General features: G+C 38.5%; 1 protein-coding gene across 1 annotated transcript; it reads left to right on the plus strand.

Moving 5' to 3' along the window:
- Positions 1 to 3728: 3728 nt before the first annotated feature.
- Positions 3729 to 12430, plus strand: LOC139720094 (glutaryl-CoA dehydrogenase, mitochondrial-like). The gene is made up of 9 exons (XM_071631463.1): positions 3729 to 3866; positions 5358 to 5528; positions 6254 to 6487; positions 6909 to 7038; positions 7756 to 7978; positions 8424 to 8527; positions 9446 to 9571; positions 10160 to 10320; positions 12354 to 12430. Exons 1-9 carry the CDS (start codon positions 3761 to 3763, stop codon positions 12428 to 12430), a joined length of 1332 nt encoding a protein of 443 aa, XP_071487564.1. The 5' UTR covers positions 3729 to 3760.

Genomic DNA, 12430 nt, shown 5'->3' on the forward strand with positions numbered 1-12430 from the left:
TTTTTCACCACGATTGATCACGCAGTGAGATAACAATGCGCCCTTCCAATAGAAATTTAGCTTAGCAGCTTTTGTACTCCGTTCTGTTGACAACCACACCCAACGCACAAAAGACGCTCTGCAAGAGAGCGTATTACATGCGTGTGTGTGTGTGTATGTGTATGTGTGTGTGTGTAGTGGTAAATGTGTGTTTAGGTAGAGAAATGAATGACATGAAAGGCTCTACATCCGACAGCGGTTTTGAGAATGAGGCGACGCCTTTGATCTGATTTTACGTTACCTTCTCAGAAGTTAACTGAACCCGAAACGAAACCTCCCCTCAAGCTTTTTATCTCCTTTTAGGATGGGACATTGCGCTTATGATGAATGTCAAAATTGTATAATGGGCGTTCATTTTGATGAGAAATAAGAATGGTATACTCCGCCTTAACAAATAAAAGCGAGCAGAGAGAGAGAGAGAAAAAAAAATATAGTAGACCCTATGTAAAGGCGTAATTTAGCATAATATCTAATTATTGTTTTAACTCGTTATATCCAACTTTACCTACACACTCACTATGCATGAATAGTAAACTAAGTTATTACAAAGGCTATCATCATGCTCATAAACATTACTATAATGTCACTATACTACTAAGATATACTATACGAGTATAGATAATATATATCTATATGTATATATATATATACATATATATATATATATATATATATATATATATATATATTCATACACACACACACACACACACACACATATATATATATATATATATATATATATATATATATTTATATATATCGGAAATGTTATTCCGGAGAATGAAATGAGCAACCATTGTAAAGTCGCATATTTACTGAGTTTCAGGCGGTGCCTCCCTGTGTTGTTATTCATGCATTTTAGCATAATATACACTATCACAATACATATGATAAACACAATGTATTTAAAGTGTTCTAAGATAACACGTTAGTTACGTACTAGTGACCCAATCATTAAGTATAAAAGAATTGTGAGAAGATTAATTCATAATATGGTGTTGTGACAACATGCATGCTTCTTATTTCAGAGGGTATAAGATTACCTAACAGGGATACTTATACCAGCTCATTCCACAGGGGCATCTAGATAGCTGCCAAAGTTTTGGTATGATCTCGTATAGAATCACTGAACATGAATTGTAACTGAAAGCATCATGTGCATCTTGTAAACCTGCTCATTCTCGAACTCATTATACCATTGGTAATTTAAAGACAAATAACTATGAGATATTATGATATATCCTTTATCATGATTATATTATGCATGTCCAATGGCATTAATTTTTTTTTTCATTTCTATCACATTATCTTCTTTTTTTTTTCACTTTAATTTGTACATTACAAATGGTAATGAACGTTGTTCCATCCGAGAGGACTATGTTGAAACTTCATCTGCATGGCCGACACACAACCCCTATTTTCAATGTATACTTCCCAGTTTATGGGACAGAGTGGTTGATAAAGTGATGACGAGATCAAAGTTAAAAACCTGCTTTGAACTTTGAAGGTTGTTTATGGGTTTTATGTGCTCCGAAGGTATATGTTTCAGTCAATATCAAATCTATTATAATATTATAATTTTGTGTCTATTGTGAGAGAGCTCATTATCTGTGAAGGATTGTTGTGTTCATATTATCAAGGGAATTTAAATTTTAATTCAGGATAAGTCATCCATTATGGCTCCTTCTCCTCTATTTAGCCATGTGATATTTAAGTTGTCTCAGTTAATGAGGACATGAGACACACATTTGCTATCATCGTCGCTCTACTTAGTTTTTATATCAATGTACATACACCAAGCTCTATATTAGGTGTCTTCTCTTATAGTGAATTTGCACGATCATGCGATCATTATGTTGTACCTGTGGGAAATTTCGGTAATGCCCTCATCACATTTCTCCTACTTTGCAGGATTAATTAATAGTTACCAATATCAATGTAAACAGACCATTACGTTTATTTTCATATCGAGATATTATATCCAGTTCAATGTTTCATCTAATTTGCATTTGTACATAAATGTGTTGATTTAATTGTATGCCATTTTCTTGAGAAAATAAGAATATGAAATGATGTGTGGTTGAAATTGAATATTGACATTTCTCCCTACCAATAAGTAATTACTATGAATTAGTAAAGCTTATATTGGACTATACCAAAATGACCACGTGCTAAACAAATAAATACTTCATATAGACCTAATATGTTCATGAGCTTATCGCTCTGTCAGAATAGTATGACTAACTATACGTCTCCTTTCCCTCATATTGTATCTAATCATAATACCGATATTCAAAATCATACGGTGTTAAATTCGAGTTGCTATACAGGCAGGAAGAACTATCATTAAACTACTTTTTTTTTTTAAAATTGCTCAATGGCCAGTACCCGCGTTGTTTTAAGAGACAACAAAGTGATTTTTTAAGCTAACCGCGGGTAGTATTGACTAGTGAATCCTCATGACCATCTCTGTGATGGTGCTGCAGTTTGCATTGTGACGTTTCAATAAAATGTTCACACAGTTCTCGAGCTCAATTCACGTATTGTACGGATTTCGTGTGGTTGATCAATCATTTCCCGAAAGTTGACACCTATTTCGCCTAAACACAGGTCAGCAGCATTTTGAGTACTCGACCCAGATGTATAGTGGTTCACTTACTTCTTTTTAAACATTTGAAATTGTCCTTCGCATAATAGTGCTTAACAATTATTTTGATCATGGTTTTTTCTTTTCGTTTTTTGTTTTGTTTGTTTGTTTGTTTTTGCGCAGGCGTTAGCAGGCTTTAAAGCTTTGACCCAGTCACAGATTTGATTGATTTTGATATGATCATGAAAATAATATTTCGCGTTGATGTTTATTATTGTATGACCCATAATCGCATTGTGGTCGCTGTTTTTCCTCAAAGCTGTTTGATAAGATATTATCATATCGAAGTTTTTTGTTTGTATGTTTGTTTATTTGTTTGTTTTTTACCCCATTTTTAGCAACTTTGAGAATGATATGTGATGTATTGTCGGAGCCGGGTGCCTTTGAATGTTTCACAGATACTTGTAAATGGCACTCTTATATAAGCCATGTTCATCATCATCATCGTCATCATCATCGTCATCATCATCATCATCATCAAAATCATAACTTCTCCTCAAGCAGTAATTGTACCGTTCACGTACAGATATGCATGTTCGTAATGGCGTTCTGTATTTTAATCGTTTTCTAGTAGCCTATAAGGCCATGCTAAGGCCATGCTTCCCATGTGTGCACCATGGACATCGATTGCAATGGCTGATAATCACCATATCGGATATTATATAAGCGAATGAATTAGATTAGATTTCATTTAAAATGAAATCTAATCTATATTATAATTTTTTTTATCGAGACCAGTCCAAAAACTCGACAACCAGCTCGCGGGCGTTTACGCATCGCATCGTTTTTATTGGCCAGTTAGAAGAGGGCATGTCTCCAACACGAAGTATTGATTGGTCAACTTCTTGCGTTACATAAATGACGCAACAGCCCTTTCCTCTCACACTCGACAGCGATCTCACTAGATTCCAAGCGACCTTGCGCTTTCATTTTGCGTAATATGCTAATAGATCACGAGATCGCCATCGCATCGCATCGTATCGCATCAGCGCGAAAGTTACACAACTGTATTCACTGCAAAACACACTGGTCTGTTCAAGAACGTCCACAAATTTGCAGTATTAGAGAATTATGGCCCTTCGGAGATTAATACGTGCAGATTTTGTGAGGAAAATCACCCAGCCAAGTGCCACTTCACAATGCAGACAACTTGGAACCGCCGCTCCGGCTAGTGAACGTATCCTTTTTCGTTGATGCGAATGATGGTTGTCTAACCTAGCTACGCAATCAGATTTTAGTCGCGCAACAAAATACGTAGACCCACATACCGAGTTATATGTTTGCGGTAGTGACGTACAAGTAACCTTTATGCGGCCTCTATCCTCTGCATGTGCATGCTGCGGCACAATTGTACATTGATGACTTGTAAAGTGTAGGTCAAGAAGAATCTACTTCGGAATAAACGATTTCAACAGTAAACGTAGAGGCTTTTTATTTCATTCAAGAGCATTAGGAAAGCACGAATTTATTCTTTGTCATTTTAGATGTCAATGTCAATGACAGAGTGAGAGAGCTCCCCAATGAATGGGCCATGATTAAATTTATATCAATAAATACAACTTAGGACAAGTATCACAGAATGTGGTCAATCAAATGATATAGTAATTTACATTATATGCCTTTTCTTTTGCTATGGTACAGAGTGGATCATTTGGGAAATTTGGTTACATGTAATCAATGCCAATTCTACTGGAACTGTATAGTACATTTCTGTAATTTAAATGAATAATATGAAATGTGTGGATTGGTTTTAAAATGTGTATTATTATGCCAAGTGCTGTTATACAGGTATTAATCCCAGGGCGCTCCTTGTACACAGCTATACTGTGGGAGCTTTCTGAGTCAAAAGAGTGCTATCGCTGTACATTGAAAAAATCCCCCACAAATTTTCGTGCCACTATAAGCTTCATATTTTATCAGCAATAGGCTTACTTTTAATCATTGTACATGTACATGTATGTTTCTAACCATGTTAATACGAATTACGATACATTCACTTGTTAATTTCCACATTGATCCCATGTAGTCTTGAAAAGACATTTTTCTACGAGTTCATCTCCATCCCTCCCATTCATTGGCTTTTGATGCAACCCTTGCGTGGCACTTTGCGCATTGGCGATATGAATACGCATGAGAGTCGCGATGATTTTAGTCTTTGCACAAGGCCGTGTGGGCTGTGTAGTGGCGAGCGAAAGAGTTGTGAAACGCGCCCACTCCTGCAGAGAGCAATCGGGTGCCACACAATGTCGCGCAGCAAGAGTGCCTGGTCAAAAAGGCTACGCTGCTACCGACTCACGCAAGCACAGAGGTTTCAAATCTCATTTATCTGAGCAGTTGTCGATCTTGCATATCCCTCCTGACCGAATCATTTAAAGAGTCATCGATTTGGACAGAAATGGACTTTTAGCGGACTGTTACATTCCGCGTATCCTCTGGTCAGTAATTGGAATACATCAGTAAGTATTCAAATTGATGCTCTTTGTAGTATTTAAGGTGAAATTTAACCGTGATACTAGGCCTTCCCAGAAAATCTTACAATGCGCAGCCCCAACGCTGGTCGCAGTTATACAGGTATAAGCATACCGTACATTACATACAAATGTATACATTCATTGTAGGGAATTTCTTCTTCTTTTTTTTCTTGACTGATATCATTGAATCCATCCAGCCGAAAGGAAACCTGCCCCATCAGCAAAGGAAAAGGTGGAGTTTGATTGGCGAGATGCACTGAACCTTGAGAGCCAGCTGACCGAGGAGGAAATCTTGGTCAGGGATCAATTCAAAGCATACTGCCAGGACAAACTCATGCCCAGAATCCTCATGGCCAACAGACACGAACGTAAGGCATCACCTTGAAGATGGGCAAACTGTTTCATGTTCATTGTGTCTGTCTGTATGAAAGGAAGTTGTGTGTCCATGACCCCATTTCATAGAAAGTTGATATGATAGCAACTCTTGCTGAAATGGCAATTGTGTTAACGACAAGAATCCAGCTTCCTGATTGGCTGTTGCTATGGGAAGTTGATATTCTAGCAAGAGTTGCTATCATATCAACTTTTATGAGATGGGGCCCAGGGGTACCAGGTTTTTTTTCTGTGTGCATAGCATGCTTCATTTAACTCCAGCTCTGTGTTTTGAGGAGCATATTGGAGAGCATGGAACATGTGGTGTATTTCATTGTATGAAGTCAAGAAATATATGATTTGAGAAGTGAATATTGTAATATGAATTGCATACTACAATGTAATTGCCAGTATGTCAAGTATGTCAGTGTCATGGTTTATCATGTATTTATCACATGGTTTTTTGATGCATGCCATTCTTCATTTAACTCTAGCTCTATATGCCGAGGAACATATCGGAGAACACGGAGCATGTGGTGTGTTTCATCGTACGAAGTCAAGAAATACATTATTTGAGAAATTAAGATTGTAATATGAAATGCATGCTAATTGCTAGTATTGGTATGTCAAGTATGTCATTGTTATAGTTTAGAATATGTAATATCTAATTCATGGCAATATGTCATTCAAATGTAATATGAAACTTTCCTCTCTCATTCAGATTTTGACCGTGACATCTTCTATGAGATGGGTGAACTGGGAGTTCTTGGACCAACCATCCAGGGATATGGCTGTGCTGGTGTTTCGTCTGTTGCCTACGGTCTCCTTGCCAGGGAGTGTGAGCGAGTGGACAGCAGCTACCGGTCAGCCTTTAGCGTCCAGTCATCACTCGTCATGCACCCCATCAATGCCTACGGGACGGAGGCTCAGAGGGAAAAATATTTGCCAAAACTTGGTAAGCTAGACCTAAACAATGGAAGGCTGTATACGTGCAGTGTTAATGTGTAAGAAAACTTTTCACCTTACACTGCATTGAAATGAAATGTTTAATGCAAAGTTTTTGTTTTTAAATCAAAGTTGTCCGAGTTCTTTATCTGCAGCAATATGTCTGTCGGTTTTCAAAGTTGTAGAATTATGACATCAGTCATTAGTAAACTCTGTTTTCTATATCATAATAAATAGATGTGTGTCTCATGCCGCATTGAGTGCTACATTCATATTCATATAACAGTGCAGCCCTCATGAGAAATGATATCATCCATACATATGCAGTTATTTTATGTACAGTAGATCTTCTAAAGACCTAAGGATTGTTGAGGTCTCTTCTCTCATGTGTTTGTTTGTTTGTTTTTATTTTTATACATTACTGTAAATAGCTAGGGGTGAGCTGGTCGGTGCCTTTGGCCTCACAGAACCAAACCATGGTAGCGACCCGGCAGGAATGGAGACCAAGGCAGTGTACAATCCATCATCAAAGACCTACACACTCAATGGAAGCAAGTCTTGGTAAGCGTAAAAACAGCTTATTAGAATAATGTTAGTATTGTGATCATATTCAACTGATCTGCTACATACTGAGCAAGGGCCCCTCAAATCATTCTACTTAGATATGTGACTTTGTAATAACCAGGCGATGTTTAGGTCAGTGTGCTTTTTCCCTTTAAATCTTTACAAAAGTGTAATTCTGATATTTAAAGCAGAACATTGTGAAAGAGGAAGATTTTCATTAGTGCCATACGGTGCAATAGTGTGTGGACCTTCCTTTTTGTCTTTCCGAAGTGTTTCAGCACTGAAATCTATCAGTAAATGACAGGTTACTAGTGGTACAACTGTAAATCTGTTTATTCCGGGGCAGGAAAAAAAAAATCTGCAACTGCAAATGGTTATGTCTTTTAATAAGCACTTGTTGTTGGAGGTCTGAACAACGTAAGTGTATAAACTCAAGGAAATAGGAATATATATTTTTGAAGCATCAACACAGAAAATGGTGATTCTCGTATTTGAGTGTGCCCATGTGTGCACCCAGCTACTAAGCATTTAAATTTAACGAAATGAATAATGTTGCAATGCCAAACCCGTTGGATCTTTAACATACATGGGATATACTACTTTTTATATTTTGTGTATGTGCATGCATGTGTGTGTGTGTGTGTGTATACTTTGATTCTGTATTATCCCAGACATCTTTCTCACTCTCTCTCTCTCTTTCCTTCATGTTGACAGGATCACCAACTCTCCAATTGCCGATGTATTTGTGGTATGGGGCAAGAACGTTGCTGAGGGCAACAAGATCAGGGGCTTCATCCTAGAGAAGGGCATGAAAGGTCTGTCGGCTCCCTACATCGACGGCAAATTCTCATTGAGGGCGTCGGCCACAGGCCAGATCGTCATGGAAGACGTTGAGGTGCCAGAGGAGAACATGCTTCCCAATGTCAAAGGTCTCGGGGTGAGTAAGGTCGTTGGCAGATGATGTGGTGGTTGTCATTATAAAGATGACAATACTTGTATGTATGTATTTGTTGATGGCTATGATGGTCATGATGTTTGATCATATGGATGAAGATAATGCTTTTCAGGATGATGGTGATGATGGTGATGATAAAGAAGATGATGATGATGAGGATGAAGATGATGATGTTGATGATGATGATCAGGATGATGATGAAGAAGAGAATGGTGAAGATAGTGGCAAGAAAGTGACTGCAACCTAGAATTTTAAGATGTTAACAGCACTAATGACTTTCATTAGTCATGGGACAATGATTTGAAAATCTGCATGCCCAACTGGGCAAATTGTAGTAAAAAAGAGTTATGTAACACCCTGTTTTGGTGCTTGTTCCCTGCAAGAAGAATCAGTGTGATCATTCTTTTTGCCCTTCTGCTCTTTACAGGGACCGTTCGGCTGCCTGAACAATGCCAGGTATGGCATTGCTTGGGGTACTCTTGGGGCAGCCGAGTTCTGTCTGGACACAGCGAGGCAGTATACACTGGATAGGTGGGTTTATCCCCCTTTTGTAGGCCACGGAATACCAACGAATTCTCAGTGTTCTTGCTAAGAGCTGTATTCAAACAATAGCACTCATGCCTGGTTAGTTCAGCAATAAGAAGAGTCATGGGGCTAGCTAGGCTTTCAATAGGCAAAACTTGATGTCACAAACTTGTAACCACTGGAACTATTTAAGTGCTCAAGACAAAATGGGTGTTACTTGATGTAATTCTAATGACCATGACATATCTCATATTTGCATTGCTTTGGCTTAAATTTTGAGGAAGCTGTGACTGACTGTGGACCGTCTTGTCGGGAAATTTCACTTCACCCGGTACATTGTATAGCGCAATAAGGCACAATTGATATTGATGGCTAAAATATTTTACCCTTTAATCAACCTATGTAATTGGGCGACTTTGTCCATGACAAACGTATCCATAATGCTCTTTTAGTCCCCTTGCTGTGTTTGCACACTTACTTTGCTTCATTTTAGGATTAGTGCATCCATTTACTGGCTTCCTTTCTCTGCTGATTGTTGTTGATGCTCTAAAACAACTAAGTGCAATGGCATTTGAAATATTAAAGGGAAGAACTGTCTTTTAAACTTTTAGGACAGAACCATCTTCTGCCAAATTGTTCATTGCATGAGCTTGCTTATACTAATATGAATGAAGAATAGGAGAGTTGGCATCGCCATGTGAGAAGATAATGTGATGTGTTCCATATGTTAGTATCATCTCTATCTCTCTCTTTTTGTCTCCTCCTCCTCCTCCTCCTCCTCTTCATCATCATCTTCATCATGACCATGACCATCATCATCATCATCATCATCATCATCATCATCGTCATCGTCATCGTCATCGTCATCATCATCGTCATCATCATCTTCATCATCCTCATCCTCATCCTAATCATCATCATCAGACATCAGTTTGGCAACCCACTGGCCAGGAACCAGCTGATGCAGAAGAAGATGGCAGACATGCTGACAGAGATCTCAATTGCTCTCCAGTCCTGTATCCAAGTCGGCCGTCTCAAGGATGCTGGGAAGTAGGTTTTGTCATATTTTAGAATGTTTTCCCCTTGCAGGGATAGTGCATTTTTGTCTTGGGAACGCCATAGAAATACCCTGGTAATGATTGTTGTGAAAGCAAATCATAATAAAAAGAGAAAGCACACTATGCGAAAATGGGTCATATTCAGGAAGAAATAAGATTTTTTTTTGTTTCTTTCACTGTGTGTGCAGGATGGATTTGGATACTGTAAATGTTAAGATAGAACTGGGATTTATTGTCGGGCAAATACTAGTTGAGATCAACATTGAGAAGTCATGTAAAAGTGGAATTTTTCTTGCTCAGCCGGGTAAAAGAATTTTGTGCGTTTTAGATTCCGTGGAAACAAGGAACAAAATATTTGCTGTCTTCTGTTTTCGTGCAAGTATCATGTCGCACGATATGCAGGAAAATTGTCACGTATAGAGAAGTGAGCTGATTAAATTGTCTCTACCAAATGAAGCCACTGGTTTAATGTTTGGACATCCTTTTGGAATAGAGAGACTGCTCCCCCTGTGAGTTTAGAATGAAAGCTACTTGTGCTGGTGTTTATACCTGTCCACTATTTTTCTTTATTTTACTCCAGAGCAACTCCTGACATGATCTCTCTCATCAAGCGGAACTCCTGCGGCAAGTCGCTGGACATCGCCCGCGTGGCACGGGACATGCTTGGCGGGAACGGCATCTCGGACGAGTACCATGTCATCAGACATGTCATGAATCTAGAGGCTGTCAACACGTATGAAGGTGAGGACAGGAATGTACTGTAGTCGCCGAATATTTCGTTACGTTTTTATTTTCGCGAATTTTCGCTCGTCGGGTGCTATTCATGAATGTAAAAACGTGCGAAAATTTTACTCTGATCTTGATATGAATGTGACGTGTACGCATGCATTTTTCTGTTCAGTCTGTACTTCACAATCGTAAATTTGACCACTCGCAAAGTTGTCGGTGAGTCCCTATTCATGAAAAATTAGACTTGCTAAATACATGGTCTTTAACTTTACTTTATTTTCCTCAGTCAAAAATCATTAGTGTGAGTTCAGCCTGTAAGGAAGTCGTAAGGAAGTGTAACATTAAAGGACAAGTCCACCTTCATATCCATGTGGATTGAGTGAATGCAGCAATATTAGTAGAACACATCAGTGAAAGTTTGGGGAAAATCGGACAATCCGTTCAAAAGTTATGAATTTTCAAAGTGTCTGCCTAGTCATTGCTGGATGAGAAGACTACTATAGTGTATGATGTCATATGCGTACAACCATATAAAGAAAATAAAAAGAGAATTTCACAAAACTTTATACTTTTTGAATTAAGTGCACATTTCTTCGACTTGTTACTGACATATGTTAAGGGTAATATTATTCCCCCTGCCTTCTGAAAGAGAGAAGTCAAGTGTTCTTTTGTTATGCAAGAAAAGTGAGAATATGTTGAATTTTCTTTATTCTTTCTTTATATCGTTGTACTCATGTGACATCACAAGCTATAGTAGTCTTCTCATCCAGCCTTGAGTGAGCAGAAACTTCCAAAATTCATTACTTCTGAACGGATTGTCCGATTTTCCTCAAACTCTCAATGATGTGCTCTACTAATATTGCTGCATTCACTCAACCCACATGTCTATGAAGGTGAACTTGTCCTTTAATCCAGTGCAGAGGTGCATGCATGTTTCAACTGCAAAGAAGCTTCAACATTTATTCTTGTGAAATATAAAGAATGAAGTGTCTGTGTTTCTGATGAGCTTTGTTGAATGATGAAAAAAAAAAAGACAATTATCTCTTATATCCCTCATGTAAAGTTTCTTGCAATATGATTGTGCAGAGCGCGAAAAGGGTATAGTTTTACTAGCTATCTACAAGCAGCTGGATGCGGTGCAAAGGCTTACTATCTAGCGTGATATAGTACATTTGGGAATCCACGATCTGCATGCAATCGTGATTGTGTGATCAATATCTAAATTTCTCACATTAGAATGTACGCAGTACACGTAGTAGCGATACTAGCTAGCGACAGTGGCTAGCTAGAGCGGTGCCGATGGCATTACAGAAATCTGTGGTGCGCTGACGTGTGTGTGTGTGTGTGTGTGTGTGTGTGTGTGGGATCAATGCAGTTCAGCTCAATTGACAAAGTGACTGCTTCAAGTAATGGAGGAATTTCGTAAATTGCAGTAGAAGTACAACATATCAGGTACGGTTTAGGAATCATTTTAATGAACTAAAACCGATTTTGAAGATGATCTAGATAACGAAGCCGCTTTAAGCCTACTTGTAGTCCTGGATCTCCTTCTCTCGAAGTTCTGCGCTGTGTACACAGTGTAGCTCGTAGGAATCAACAATGGTTTAATACACGGCGGCCTATACATACAGAGCAGCGGTTTCATTCGCTACGCACTGCGTGCATTGCTGCACTGCCACGGCCTAGATGGATTTAACGTTAAGCCTGCACATTTCCAAAAGGTAACCTTGTTATCACTCTAGTAAAATGCTCGAGAGGGATATAAAACAAATATCGACTGCCTTCTTTCGGGTAATGGTATAAGTATTTGCTCTCGGTGATTTCTCAACAGTGCAAATAGTTTTACCATCTCCCTCTGTAGCAGTCGATATTTGTATACTATACCCCCGCATAAGGAGTATATAGGAATCATTTTGTTTGTTACTAAACCTTGTCTGTACTTCTGCTAGTATTAGTGACACTCAGTGTAATCAGTAATTTAATATCTGTAGTCTTTGACTGCATTAGACAGTGTGAAACATAAATGTTTGGTGTTTCTCTTCCAGGTACACATGACATTCACGCTCTCATCCTTGGCCGAGCCATCACGGGGCTGCAGTCATTTACGGCAACCAGCAAGTAG

The sequence above is a fragment of the Diadema antillarum genome, unplaced genomic scaffold (genome assembly GCF_040938485.1).
Source record: "Diadema antillarum isolate AM-2024a unplaced genomic scaffold, OU_Dant_1.0 scf00000121, whole genome shotgun sequence".
NCBI classification, from domain to species: domain Eukaryota; kingdom Metazoa; phylum Echinodermata; class Echinoidea; order Diadematoida; family Diadematidae; genus Diadema; species Diadema antillarum.